At 41.0% G+C, this 14208-nt stretch overlaps 2 protein-coding genes across 5 annotated transcripts in view; one reads left to right on the top strand and one right to left on the bottom strand.

Moving 5' to 3' along the window:
- Window positions 1–14208, top strand: part of LOC137646092 (myosin-VIIa-like) — a 466088-nt gene that overhangs the window by 341821 nt on the left and 110059 nt on the right. The gene's annotated exons all lie outside the window — the stretch shown is intronic.
- Window positions 1–14208, bottom strand: part of LOC137644760 (myosin-VIIa-like) — a 107860-nt gene that overhangs the window by 67221 nt on the left and 26431 nt on the right. The window contains exons 4-12 of the mRNA XM_068377656.1: window positions 11364–11426; window positions 9596–9848; window positions 8945–9135; window positions 8471–8683; window positions 8029–8306; window positions 7640–7775; window positions 7182–7307; window positions 6942–7059; window positions 6635–6756 (exon numbers count right to left, since the gene is read on the bottom strand). Coding sequence (XP_068233757.1) covers window positions 6635–6756; window positions 6942–7059; window positions 7182–7307; window positions 7640–7775; window positions 8029–8306; window positions 8471–8683; window positions 8945–9135; window positions 9596–9848; window positions 11364–11426 — 1500 coding nt within the window. The remainder of the gene's footprint in view (window positions 1–6634; window positions 6757–6941; window positions 7060–7181; window positions 7308–7639; window positions 7776–8028; window positions 8307–8470; window positions 8684–8944; window positions 9136–9595; window positions 9849–11363; window positions 11427–14208) is intronic.

Below are 14208 nucleotides of genomic sequence, written 5' to 3'. Positions count from 1 at the left end.
GATAATATTTGAGAGCTCTGACAGGGCAAAGAACTCTCTCTAGTTCGTTACCTACCATGTTGGAGAGGCTAGGTATTTCGAACGATCTAGGCCAAGGACGTGAAGGAAGCTCGTTCTTTGCTAGGAATCCAAGCTGAAAAGAACATGTTGCAGATTCGGTTGTGAAACCAATGTTCTTGCTGAAGGCATGAACCTCACTGACTCTCTTAGCTGTTGCAAGGCAAACGAGAAAAGCAGTCTTGAGGGTAAGATCCTTGAAGGAAGCTGACTGGAGAGGTTCGAACCTAGATGTCATAAGGAACCTTAAGACTACGTCTAGATTCCAGCCTGGAGTGGAAAGACGACGTTCTTTAGACGTCTCAAAAGACTTGAGAATGTCTTGAAGGTCCTTGTTGGAAGACAGGTCCAAACCCCTGTGGCGGAGAACTGAGGCCAACATGCTCCTATATCCTTTAATCGTAGGTGTTGAAAGGGATCTCTCATTCCTAAGATGTAGAAGGAAGTCAGCTATTTGGATCACAGAGGTATTGGTAGAGGAAAATGAATTGGCTCTACACCAGCTTCGGAAGACCTCCCACTTAGACTGGTAGACTCTACGAGTGGAAACTCTTCTAGCTCTGGCAATCGCACTGGCTGCCTCCTTCGAAAAGCCTCTAGCTCTAGCGAATCTTTCGACAGTCTGAAGGCAGTCAGCCGAAGAGCGTGGAGGTTTGGATGCAACCTGTCTACGTGTGGTTGACGTAGAAGGTCCACTCTTAGAGGTAGAGTCCTGGGGAAGTCGACTAGCCATTGAAGTACCTCTGTGTACCATTCTCTTGCAGGCCAAAGGGGAGCAACCAGCGTCAGCCGTGTCCCTTCGTGCGAGACGAATTTCTGCAGAACTTTGTTTATTATCTTGAACGGAGGGAATGCGTACAGGTCGAGATGGGACCAGTTCAGAAGAAAAGCATCCACATGAACCGCTGCAGGGTCTGGAACAGGGGAACAATAAAGCGGAAGTCTCTTGGTTATGGAGGTGGCAAACAGATCTATGGTAGGTTGACCCCACAAGGTCCAAAGTCTGTTGCACACACTCTTGTGGAGGGTCCATTCCGTGGGAATGACCTGATTCCTTCTGCTGAGGCGATCCGCTGAAACATTCATATCGCCCTGGATGAACCTCGTGACCAGAGTGAGGTTTAGACCTCTTGACCAAATGAGGAGGTCCCTTGCGATCTCGTAAAGGCTCCTCGAATGGGTCCCTCCTTGCTTGGAGATGTAAGCCAAGGCTGTGGTGTTGTCTGAATTCACCTCCACCACTTTGCCTAGCAGGAGGGACTTGAAGTTCAACAGGGCTAGATGAACTGCTAACAGTTCCTTGCAGTTGATGTGGAGTAATCCTTGTTCCTTGTTCCATACTCCTGAGCATTCCCGTCCGTCCAAGGTCGCACCCCAGCCCGAGTCCGATGCATCTGAGAAGAGATGAAGATTGGGGGTCTGGATGGCCAATGATAGACCCTCCTTGAGAAGGAGATTGTGCTTCCACCACAGGAGAGTGGTCTTCATCTCTTGGTTGATAGGGATAGAGACTGCTTCTAGAGTCGAGCCCTTGTCCCAATGAGCAGCAAGATGGAATTGAAGAGGGCGGAGGTGGAGTCTTCCTAGCTCGACAAACAGGGCCAGTGATGAGAGGGTCCCTGTGAGACTCATCCACTGTCTCACTGAGCAATTGCTCCTCTTCAGCATGCTCATGATGCACTCTAGGGCTTGGTTTATCCTGGGGGCCGATGGAAAAGCCCGAAAACCCTGACTCTGAATCTCCATTCCCAGGTACACAATGGATTGGGAGGGAATGAGTTGAGATTTCTCTATATTGACTAATAGACCTAGGTCTCTGATTAAGTCTAAAGTCCAATTGAGGTTCTCCAGACAACGACGACTCGTGGAGGCTCTCAACAGCCAGTCGTCTAGGTAGAGGGAGGCTCTGATGTTCGATAAGTGTAGGAATTTCGCTACATTCCTCATCAGATGAGTAAAGACCATAGGAGCTGTGCTTAGGCCAAAACACAGGGCTTGGAACTGATAGACAACCTTTCCGAAAACGAATCTCAGGAAAGGTTGGGAGTCTGGATGAATGGGAACGTGAAAGTATGCATCTTTCAAGTCCAACGAGACCATCCAGTCCTCCTGTCTGACCGCTGCTAAGACCGACTTGGTCGTCTCCATCGTGAACGTCTGCTTGGTGACATACTCGTTGAGAGAGCTGACGTCCAGCACCGGTCTCCAACCTCCTGTCTTCTTGGCCACAAGAAAGAGACGGTTGTAGAAGCCCGGGGATTGATGGTCCCGGACTATAACCACTGCCTTCTTCTGCACAAGTAGCGACACCTCCTGTTGCAATGCTAGCCTCTTGTCCTCTTCTTTGTAGTTGGGAGAGAGGTTGATGGGCGATGTGGTCAGAGGTGGTTTGAGGCAGAATGGAATCCTGTAACCGCACCTCAGCCAACTGACAGACTGTGCGTCTGCACCTCTCTTCTCCCAGGCTCGCCAGAAGATCTTGAGTCTGGCTCCTACTGTTGTCTGGAGAATCTGAGAGTCAGTTCTTTCCCTTAGATGTCCTGGATCCTTTCCTAGACTTGCTCCTGTGAGAGTCTGGACGGGAGCTTCCTCGGCTGGGGGCTCTACCACGAAAGGGCGGTATGAACCTCGAAGCCGGGGTATCAGCCACTGGGGAGCGATAAGTCTTGGGGACTGAGGTGGCAACCTTAGACTTACGAGCCGATGAGGCTACAAGATCGTGCGTGTCCTTTTGTATCAGGGCAGCAGACAAGTCCTTAACTAGCTCCTCGGGAAAGAGGAACTTTGAGAGTGGAGCAAAAAGGAGTTGTGACCGTTGGCAAGGTGTAATGCTGGCGGAAAGGAAGGTACACAGTTGTTCCCTTTTCTTCAACACCCCTGATACAAATAACGACGCTAGCTCACCCGATCTATCTCTGATGGCCTTATCCATGCAGGACATTATTAGCATGGCAGAATCTTTGTCCGCAGGAGAGGTTTTCTTGCTGAGGGCTCCCAGGCACCAGTCGAGAAAGTTGAACATTTCAAATGCTCTGAACAACCCTTTCAGAAAATGATCCAGGTCTGAGAAGGTCCAACAAACCTTCGAGCGTCTCATAGCAGTTCTCCGAGGCGAGTCCACCAGACTTGAGAAGTCAGCCTGGGCAGAGGCAGGTACTCCTAAGCCTGGTGCTTCCCCTGTGGCATACCAAACGCAACCTTTCGAAGCGAGCTTCGTTGGAGGGAACATGAAGGAAGTCTTGCCAAGGTGTTGTTTAGACTGCAGCCACTCCCCTAAGATCCTTAAAGCCCTCTTGGAGGATCTAGCTAGGACAAGCTTAGTATAGTTGGACTTAGCTTGTTGTACGCCCAGCGAAAACTCAGATGGTGGAGAGCGGGGAATAGCAGAGACGAAGTGGTCTGGGTAAATCTCCCTGAGTAGAGCCAAGACCTTACGAAAATCAATCGACAATGGAGAAAGCTTAGATTCGTCCACGTCTGATGAGGGATCAAGGTGTGCCTCCTCATCATCCGACACCTCATCAGCAGAGGGTAGCGAAGCGATCGGACCAGAATGCTGAACCGCAGAGTCAGAACGGGTAGGAACAATAACAGTGGTTTCCTCTTCCAGTAACTGTTGAGGGAAAACCTGAGGCTCAGACTGCAAAGGCTGAACAACAGACGAAGCAGAAGGCAGGCGCATGGGTGAAGGAGGTTGACTCCTAGCAAGAGAGGTTGAACCCAAGGATTGTACAAGCTGAGCGGAGGACGGAGGCGGAGTAGTCCGTTCCTGTTCCTGTGAGATGAGCGGAGCATGATGAGGTTGAGGCTGCGCAGAACAAGGTAAAGTTCTCGCAAGCTGAGGCTCCTGAGGCGCAAGTCCAGGGTGTAGAGGAGCTTGCCTTGAGGAGGGTTGAGCTCGCTGCAGCGATGGCTGAGCAGACAGACTCACGGAGGGGAGAGGTTGTTGTACCCCAACCGAGAGTTGCACCACTGGTGGAGCAGCAAGGGGAGGCGGAGGAAGAGTGGAATAACTCTCCTGATCCCAAAGCAAAGGTTGCCTTAAAGAAGGCTGAGGCTGAACACCACTGGGAACAGCGAACTCCGAAAGTGGCTCAACATCGTACGCCTGGCAGATGGTGCTGCGACCAGGCGGAGCAAGTGCAGGCGGGGCGAGCACAGGCGGAGCGAGAACAGGCGGAGGGAGTGTAGGCGGAGGAGGAGGTGCAACACTCTCAGCCCGACACTCACTCATCAAGTCCGAAAGCTGAGCTTGCATGGACTGAAGCAGGGTCCACTTGGGATCGGCAGAAACGATAACAGACTGAGGTAAAGTCACAGTCGGGCTCTGTTTTGGCAGAACCTTACTCCTCTTGGGCGGAGTACAGTCGACAGATGACTGAGGCGAGTCAGAGCTGAGCCAATGACTGCAACCTGGCTGAGCACTCGCGGACTGGACTCTACGTTTAAGCGGTCTCGAGACCTGAGACCAACGTTTCTTTCCTGCTAGTTGATCAGCGGACGAGAATAAGACGGGCTCAATCGTCTGCAGGTGGGAGTGACGGTCTAAGGAAGACACGCCCGCAACCACCGAGGATAGTTCTGTGCGCCTAACAAGGCCTGTCGAACCCTTAAGCCCTTCGACATTGCTTCTCCCCTGGGCATGGGAGCTTGCAAGAGGTCCCGGACTGGGAGGACGACTGGCTCGCACAGAAAAATCCTCACGCACCACACTGGCGCCACTAGCACTTGGCACTGCACCGACACTAGCACTCGTCACAGCACTGGCACTAATTCCACCCACTGCACTCTTGACCTTCAGTTCTTTAACTTCGGCCATCAGAGACTTATGGTCACTTACCACTGATTCTACTTTATCGCCTAAAGCCTGAATAGCACGCAAAACAACTGACATATCAGGCGGAGGGCACACAGTAGGTTCGGGGGTAGCCACTACAGGGGTAGGAAAAGGTAGGGGATCATGAGGTGAGGAAAACATAGAAGAGTGAGAAGAACTTCTCCTAACTCTACCTCTCTCTAACTTAGATGAATATTTTAAAAGACGGACAAAATCCAATTCCGAAAGTCCGGCGCATTCCTCACATCGATTTTCTAATAGACAGGGCCTGTCCCTACAGTCAGAACAAGCGGTGTGAGGATCTACCGAGGCCTTCGGAATACGCCTATTGCAAGACCTACATCGTCTATGGGAGGGGGCTTGCGAAACGTCAGACATCTTGTTTCAAAGAGTTAGTCAAAGGGTGATCCAAAAACAAGCAAAATTCGTTAACCGTTATATCAGTATTATATAAAAGCTATCTAGCTAATATAAGAAGGATTCCAGTAAAGCGACAGCCGTAAATCTGAGAGAATACTTCACCAAATATCCGTGAATAAACTCGAAGACCATAAGCGTATCCCAGAACGTCTAGCCGGAAGCACGACAGAGGAATAATTGAGGAGGTGTCAACAACAAATGATTGAGTACCTGGCCACAGGTGGCGCTGGTAAGTACACCCCCTTCTAGTATTGTGATAGCTGGCGTATCCCTCCATAGAATTCTGTCGGGCAACGGAGTTGACAGCTACATGATTATCGGGTAAGTTTAATATTGAAAACTAAAATTTTCCTGTTTTCTCTCCCCCCCCCCCCCCCGTACATCTGGTGATTAATGGTACCCCAAAGTGTGGCTAGCCGCACCTGCTCTATGCAGTCTCAAAGTCAAAACTAATATCCTATCCTCTTGATATTATTAGTCAGTGGGGAGGAAGTTGGAAATATACAGTAAATATAAACATCAGGTGAATATAGAAATAAAAAGAACATCATTAAAATTACATTTATTTTTAAGAACTTTCCATGGTGTTCATATTAGTAACTCATATTCTGATGGAGGTGGGTCATGAAGGAATGAGAGACTGTACAAAACTTGGTCCTGAAAATACTTATCTATACACCAGACTTGCCTCTGAGTCTAGTGCCTCAGTACCAAACTTGTAATTAAGGTTATAATATGATGTTCCAAATTGTGATTCTAAATACATCAAAGACAAATTAAATAGATTCATTACAGAAATTATAGGAAATCCAACTTTTATTAAACCACATCCCCAACTGCTACTAGGGCACCTTAAGCCCAGTAATCTTGGTAAGAGAACCAGGATTCTTTAAGAAGATAATGGTTAGAAAATACCAATTTGGTACATCCTAAGTTGTAGCTAAAACTCTTTCCAAAGAACGATTCTTAAAAAATTTCAGCAGTGCAGTTGCACTACATACATAATGTAAACTAACTTTCAAGTTTTTCCTCTGACTTTGATGCGATTCCTTGAGAGCCTCTAAGCCCAATTTTTTGACCGGAAAATATATAGCATTTGGACAAGAGACTACTTGACACCTGAACCCCATATAATAGGATCATTACCCCTAATGTCTGTAGCTTTTGGCCAAATAATACTTAACAGCCCTCACTGGAGAAATATATCTATTCTCTTATAAAGTCGCAACTTCTTTTTCCAAAGATGGAATTTGAAATAAAATATTTAAATCATTCTTAACTATGAAAGCAAGCAAAAGTTATAAAACATTATTTGCCTACCTGAAATCTTGTTAGATCTGACACAAATTTGTTATCAGATTTATTCATCAGCTCAAAGAACACATCTTGCTGGGTATCTCTGTTTTTATCAACAAATCCTTTCACTGTATAGATCACTTTGCCTGAAAGGAAAACACTTCTTTAACCTCTGACAAATATTAATTTGATCTTTATTTCCTAACCTCAATTGAAAATAAAATTCATCATAATCATGAATTTACAGCAGAGTTATGCAATTGTAATTTTATTTAACAGTGACATTATAAGCAGCAGAGATATGGTTCTCTAATGGAAAATACATTATTACCTGCATAGTGGTTAATACCAAACTCCACTTCCCATCTTCTTCTATCGTCTCCCTTGATGTAATTTGCGTGTGCCTCAAATTCCTGGTGCAGCTTTGTCAGATATGACTTATCTGATCCCTAAAATAAAATAATGCACATTGAAATTCATATGAATTACATTACTAGACATAACTCAACAATATACTTTTCAATAAAACAAAAATGAAATTAAACTTTAAGAGATGTCACCCTCAAAATACCTTTGGCATTCGACATTCCTCTGACAGGAGCTTTAGAATGCATCTGGGAGGCTTCTCCATCAGCTCAAGGCACTCGGTATTGTCAGTGAATGTTATGTGCGAGAACTTAATCTCTTCTTGTTGGTACTGGAAAAGTGAAGAGCATTAGTATGGTCTACAACTCTTGTATATTTATAAGATGTTCTAGTTATCTTTAAGGATAATATATATCACATACATTATAACACAACAGTACTATACATAATACTAGTGAGCTCATCATTAACATGAAAAAAGTATATCTATAAGTAAAATTTGTAAAGAGACATGAATATGAATTTCACCTATACAAGAAAACTTGAATCTTATTTGGTTTCCAAACTTATGATGAAAAAGAAATAATTAAATTTGCAAATTAATCTTTGTATCTAAAGTGGATGATATAAAAATGTAAGGAAATACTCCTAAATGTCACTTACAATTTCTTGCTCCAATGCAAATACGTAATGGTTAAAAAATTTGTGCAGCTTTTCATTGGTGTAGTTAATGCAAAGTTGTTCGAATGAGTTTACAGCAAAATTCTCAAAACCAAAAATGTCCAAGACTCCCAGGAACCTGAAAAAGAAGAAGTTACCTTAATCATATTTTTCATGAGACTCGTAGACGTATAATGAACATGAAAAATATTTTTGTAATCATAAAGAAATATAAGAGTACAAATCAAGACAGATAATAATGTATGCACAGTTTTCAACATCAGTAAGAGATTTTACAGTTGAAACTTTAGAAAGCTGTCTATATTCATTATCCTAAGAGAAACAACCAAACAATATTTTTAAATCACTGATAATTAAATCAATATCCCTACCTTGTCTGGTCTTGTCCAGGATTTGTGCATTTATTTATGTGGTCGACCAACCAAGCAAAAGTGCGGGAATAGAGCGCTTTTGCCATGGCATGTCTATTTTCCCGAGCTTCAGCGAGCTTAAGGGGTATGTGGGTTATGTTGCCTCGAATGTTAATCTGTCGCTGAAGAACAGTACCAAGAAGATCCTCTTCTTTCAACCCCAGCAAACCGGATACTATTGTTAGGATCTCTTTATCTTTGTCGGTTAGTTCACAGTTCTCACCGTCGATATCTGCAAACTACAGAAGGAGAAAATTTTAGAACATTACTCTTTGGTTTCTAACAAAGTCATGTAATATCCAACCAATATTTAAAGACAACTAATTGGTATTACATACACTGGGAATGAACTACTTGTTATATCAAATATACCATTCATATGTTTTGAACTGTTGTACAGTACCTCTAAGTTACCAAGCCACAAGATGGCAGCTAATGTCCCATATATTCCATCACAGATGTCCTGTGGGACATGAAGCACATTGAAGGCTAAACGAAGAGCATCAAATTTCCTGAGATCATCAACTCCATCTATTGTAATGCAGCCAGACTGGTTCAAGTAGGTGTAAAACTCGGCAGGTCGCAGGTGAAACTGATCTGCTATCTCCTTGTTACTCTGAAAAGCACAGATGTGGCTTGAGTAAATAAAAAAAAAAATTACTTGTCACACTCTGAGTGGACCTGCTAATTTAAACAATTTTCCACTACCTAGTATACCTACAAAATTCAAATGTTTGGCAACTACAGATGATAATATTCATGGAATTGAAGTTTGAAGTTAACAATAATCATTACAATACATATACCCAAATTTAGATTAGCACAACAATCTAAATTATAAGACTTGGAGTTTCATTATATCTAAATTTTCACACACCTTAGCAGCAGCAACCAGTTGATAGAATACGTGGTAGTTGCGCTCCTGTGGGCCCTGAAAGGTTATGCGTGACTGCTCTAGGAGATAGTCCTGCATGACACAACCCTTGATGTGCCAGGAAGAGTCAAAGCACACCTGCATGAACTTTCCAAATCGGCTGGAGTTGTCATTTCTCACAGTCTTGGCATTACCTGGAAGGGAAAAATAAAAATATATAGGAACTGTAAGTAATGATTTCAAGAACCATGACTTTTATACCAACGGAAAAAAAAATGATGGAATTATTATTGATATTATTACTACCTAACCTACAACCCTAATTTGAAAAGAAGGGTGCCATAAGCCCAATGCCTCCGGCTTCGACATGGAAAATAGCCCAGTGAGGAAAGGAAATAAGGAAACAGATAGAATAGTGTGCCTAAATGTACCCCCAAGTAATAGAACTAATCCAAGACAGTGAAAGAACATGGTATAGGGGCTATGGCACTACTCAAGACTACAGACCTGAAAATGTTTGGAGGTAAAGAAACAAAGTTTGGGTAGTAACAAGTTAATTTTGGAAAAACTCAGTAATGTAATGTGTTATTTTTGAGCTATACAAACATTCAGGATATCAATTTGACAGACACTGCCTAGTAAAAGAGAGCTTACCGAAGGCTTCGAGAATGGTGTTGGCCTCGAGGATCTGCTGTTCCACCCAGGTAGACACTCCTGAGGTCACGGAGCACAGGTACTGCAAGATGAATTTGGTCGTCTCGGTCTTGCCGGCACCAGACTCTCCTGAGATGACGCATGACTGATTTTTGTCGGATCTCTTGAGAGCTACGAACGACGACTCCGAGATGGCATAAACGTGGGGTTCCTCTTCCAGGAGCTTCCGGCCCTGGTACCGCATCAGGTTTTCCTGGCGATTACGCAAGAAAAATATAAAAGTAAAGCATAAACAATCTAAATTTATATATGTATATATATATATATATATATATATATATATATATATATATATAATGTATACATATGAGAGAGAGAGAGAGAGAGAGAGAGAGAGAGAGAGAGAGAGAGAGAGAGAGAGAGAGAGAGAGAGAGAGAGAAATTTACTATATATACATAAACAAACTATAACACAACAGAATAATCCTGTCACTCAGAAAGCATATTGTCTAGCCTGGGAAAACAAACAGATCAATTCGTCATTAAGGTTGCTGTCGAGAGAGAAAAAGAACAAATGAAGCTCGCACGAACGGAAGCGCGTTCACGTAAAGCATTTATATGTATACATTAAATACATACTGTACATCTGCACGATGAATACTTTGTCTATCACTCCATTACCTTCCTATACGACGAGAAAAAATTAAATGCATAATTGCAGTAATGCAAGTTTTAAAAATAACGAGCATTATAGTAATTACCTTGAAAATTTAATATTGTATATACAGTACAGGATCTTAAATAAATCATTATTGTGGCTGTTATTATTTTTAGCACAATTGATATTTATGAAATATTCCAGGGAAAACCAAACTGAATTTTAGGTCAGTGGAAAAAAATATGTTGTACAGCATTAAAAAAAAAAAAGGATGAATTTAAATTAATCAAAGGAAAAATCCTGTCTATATTGGTTTTAATAATACCATGAGAAATTTCGAAATGCAACACTGTTACAACCTAAATGAAGCAAATTTCACAAAAGAAACTTCATCTAAAAAAATAAAATTGGGTACGTTCCTGTTATTGCCCCACTACTAATCTCCTATATAACCCCAATACTATTTTTTAGATCAGGTTAGGTTGGGTTAGGTTAGAAACCTAATCTAACCTAACCTAAAAAATAGTATTGGGGTTATATCGGAAATTAGTGGTGGGACAATAACAGGAAAGTACCAAAAATTGTGCTTTGGTCACAATGTAAAAACAAAATTAACCCTTTCACTGCCATTGTTAACTTAATGAAAATTTACAAAAAGAAACTCTTTTACAATCATCCAAACTATAGAAAGTTAGTATTCAATGGAAAGGTCTTGATTAAATCTTTCCAGTAAATATCAACAAGCTATGGTTAGTATGGTCTTAAAACATTTTGATATGTGAAAAGTTTCATTGATTTAACAACTGACGGTGAGAGGGTTAAGAGTGTGACCATAAGAATTTCTAAAATCACTACTTTGAAATTAAACGAACCTTCAATACGAGAATTGAAAATGACATAACTAAAAAATAACCTTCATTGCACATAACACGAATTAAACATATCTGCATTATTGCACAAATTTACCATACATCTGACACTAATTAATTCTATTGTTCAATACAAGGAAACTACATAATTATATGAATAAATGTATGAAAAACTCTTCATAACAAAAGGTTTCGTATGACAAGTTTCCATAATGACTCAATTAAAACTGAAGATACTCACGGGTCCATAGATGTCAAGTTCCTTGTACGGGTTGACTGCTATGAGGATACTGCCGGTGTAGGTCTGAGATCATTACAGTTAAGGAAATAAGTGGCTTATGATTCATACACAAAATGTTTTCTTAAATATTCAGTATATTTTTTTTTTCATTATACACAGTATATACAGTACACATTAAAATACATAATTTTCTGTGTAAATATTTTAAATGAAATAAACCCACAATCAATGGGTTTATTTCATTATATATATATAGGCCTATATATATATATATATATATATATATATATATATATATATATATATATATATATATATATATATATATATATATATATATATATATATATATATATATATATATATATATTAAAATGAAAAAAAAAATTCGTGCATATATCTAAATGAAATAAACCCACAAGCAATGGGTTTATTTCATTTATATATATATATATATATATATATATATATATATATATATATATATATATATACACGGTATATATATATATATATATATATATATATATATATATATATATATATATATATATATATGTGTGTGTGTGTGTGTGTGTGTGTGTGTGTGTGTGTGTGTGTAACAGTGTTAAACAAGTTAAAGTAAAGCGATCATAAAATGGTGGGAAATAAAATGTCACCCTTTTCGCCGAAACCACAGAAAAAATAGACAAATAAAATAATGAACTTGTGCAAATTATATTCATATTTTTTCATTTTTCATAGCCCCGTATATTTCATCCTTAAGGTTCTCGTTTTTGGAGAAACGGAAAGCATAAGATTTCTGGTATAACAATGCGCATGCGTGAGCAGTCGAAGGAAGAGATAGAGAGAGAGAGAGAAGAGGCTTGGTCCGGATCAAGATTCGTCTCAAAACCTAACAAAGACACAATAGATCATAGATATCCATCAACAGATTTCCAATAAATCATTTAAAGGTAAAGGTCTCTGGTTTCAGTTTTATAGGAATAGATGATCACCTGAATGTCAGCCGGGCAAGCCTAACCCATGACTGTGGTGCCCAACCAGAGCAGTGGCCTCCCCAGTAAGCAACTTAAACTCATGTTCCCGGGCTGGGATCGATCTGCTGCCATGCGAATGCTAGGCAAACGCGTTACCACAGTACTAGCCAGGAGGCTAGTGGACAGTAATAAAGAAACAAATAGCCATGGGTAGATACGCCTCTTCTAATCCCTTCATTACAACAATAACAATAGAAAAACATAGGTTTCAACAAAACACTTAACCCTACATCCATATAAAAGGCATACGAAATAAGCATGACTGAACTGAATCCAATGACATCGTCTGGCTGGTTAATTTGTCTCAAGTGAACATTACATACCAAGAACAAGGGGGCACAAAGAAGAAAACTGTTAGGACAATCTAATTGCTACGAATAAAAATACTGAGAAATACTGAGATATACATTTAATTTATACCACGTTCGTGTCGCCTACACACGACTTTCCACGTCCCTTACATTCTTGTGGGCTGCTGGTTCCTTGAAGGAATAATATATTTTTCCTCCATGGATAGTTACTCCCTATTTCCCCTCACTGTCATTGCCACTCGCTCTATAACATCAACTTACATGTTTTCATCTAAAACTATCCCTCTGCGGAAGCCCCTTTCCCTAACGCATTCTCCCCTCTTTTAACAATTTCGTCTGTCAAATAACTCCATCCTTTACAGGGCTCTGTCGAGGAGAGATTCCAGAGTTAGCCTGTAAGTCTTTGGGGGGTCATGAACCTCGTCTGTGAATTGCAAAACCAGGGTTGTGGTGGCTTGGTGATTGCCAGACTAGGGTTCGAGTCCCGATCAAACCAGTTAGTTCCTTCGGTCGCTGCAACTTCACCATCCTTGTGAGCTAAGGATGGGGGAGGGGGGAGCCTATAGGTCTATCTGTTGGGTCATCAGCAGCCATTGCCTGGCCCTTCCTGGTCCTAGCTTGGAGGGGGAGGGGGGAGCCTATAGGTCTATCTGTTGAGTCATCAGCAGCCATTGCCTGGCCCTTCCTGGTCCTAGCTTGGGGGGGAGGGGACTTGGGCGCTGATTATATGCAAGATGGTCAGTATCTAGGGCATTGTTCTGCTTGATATGGCAATGTTACTGTCCCTTGGCTCTGCCATTCATGAATGCCTTTAAGCCTTTAAACTATTTCAAAGATGAAAATTACTTGGAAATCTTTTAAAATAGTACCTATATAAGTAACTGAATAGTGAACTATTGATATCATTAAATGTTACTGAAAATAACTATTTAATGATAAATATTAGTATGGTAACTATTTATAGATTTATTGGTACTCTTCGCAAGTAATTATTTCAATACCAAGTGTTGATACTACTCGAGAAATTACTAAGATATGACAGTTCTACATGAGGGAAACTGTTCCAGTATTACCCGACAGTTCTCCTCATGATTATATAAAAAAATACTACTGTATCTTAACTCTTAACTACTTCAGTGAACATTAATTGGTTTAAACATTAATGCTACTACTTAATCGTAAATAATTAAATACTACCAACTAAGAACGAGAACATGGCGTGAAATACTCCAGAGATGTGAATGTTGTGTGTGACATAAAGCCATACTGTCATTAGAAATAAATAAGCGACTGATTTAAAACGCAATCTAATAACTAAGTAAATATCAACTACTTAAATTGAAAAATAAGTATACCTAAATATGGCACTAAAATCTAAATGGGTGCATATGACGTAACCATAGAGGAAGCCATGAGAAATTAATGCATAAAAGGAAAGGTGATAAAACAAAGAAACAGATAAAAACTAGAAAAGCACCCAGAGTGCAGACCTCC

This window comes from Palaemon carinicauda, chromosome 8 (assembly GCF_036898095.1).
Source record: "Palaemon carinicauda isolate YSFRI2023 chromosome 8, ASM3689809v2, whole genome shotgun sequence".
NCBI lineage: Eukaryota > Metazoa > Arthropoda > Malacostraca > Decapoda > Palaemonidae > Palaemon > Palaemon carinicauda.
Note: the sequence above shows the minus strand (reverse complement) of the source record. Positions and strands in the feature narration are given on the sequence as shown.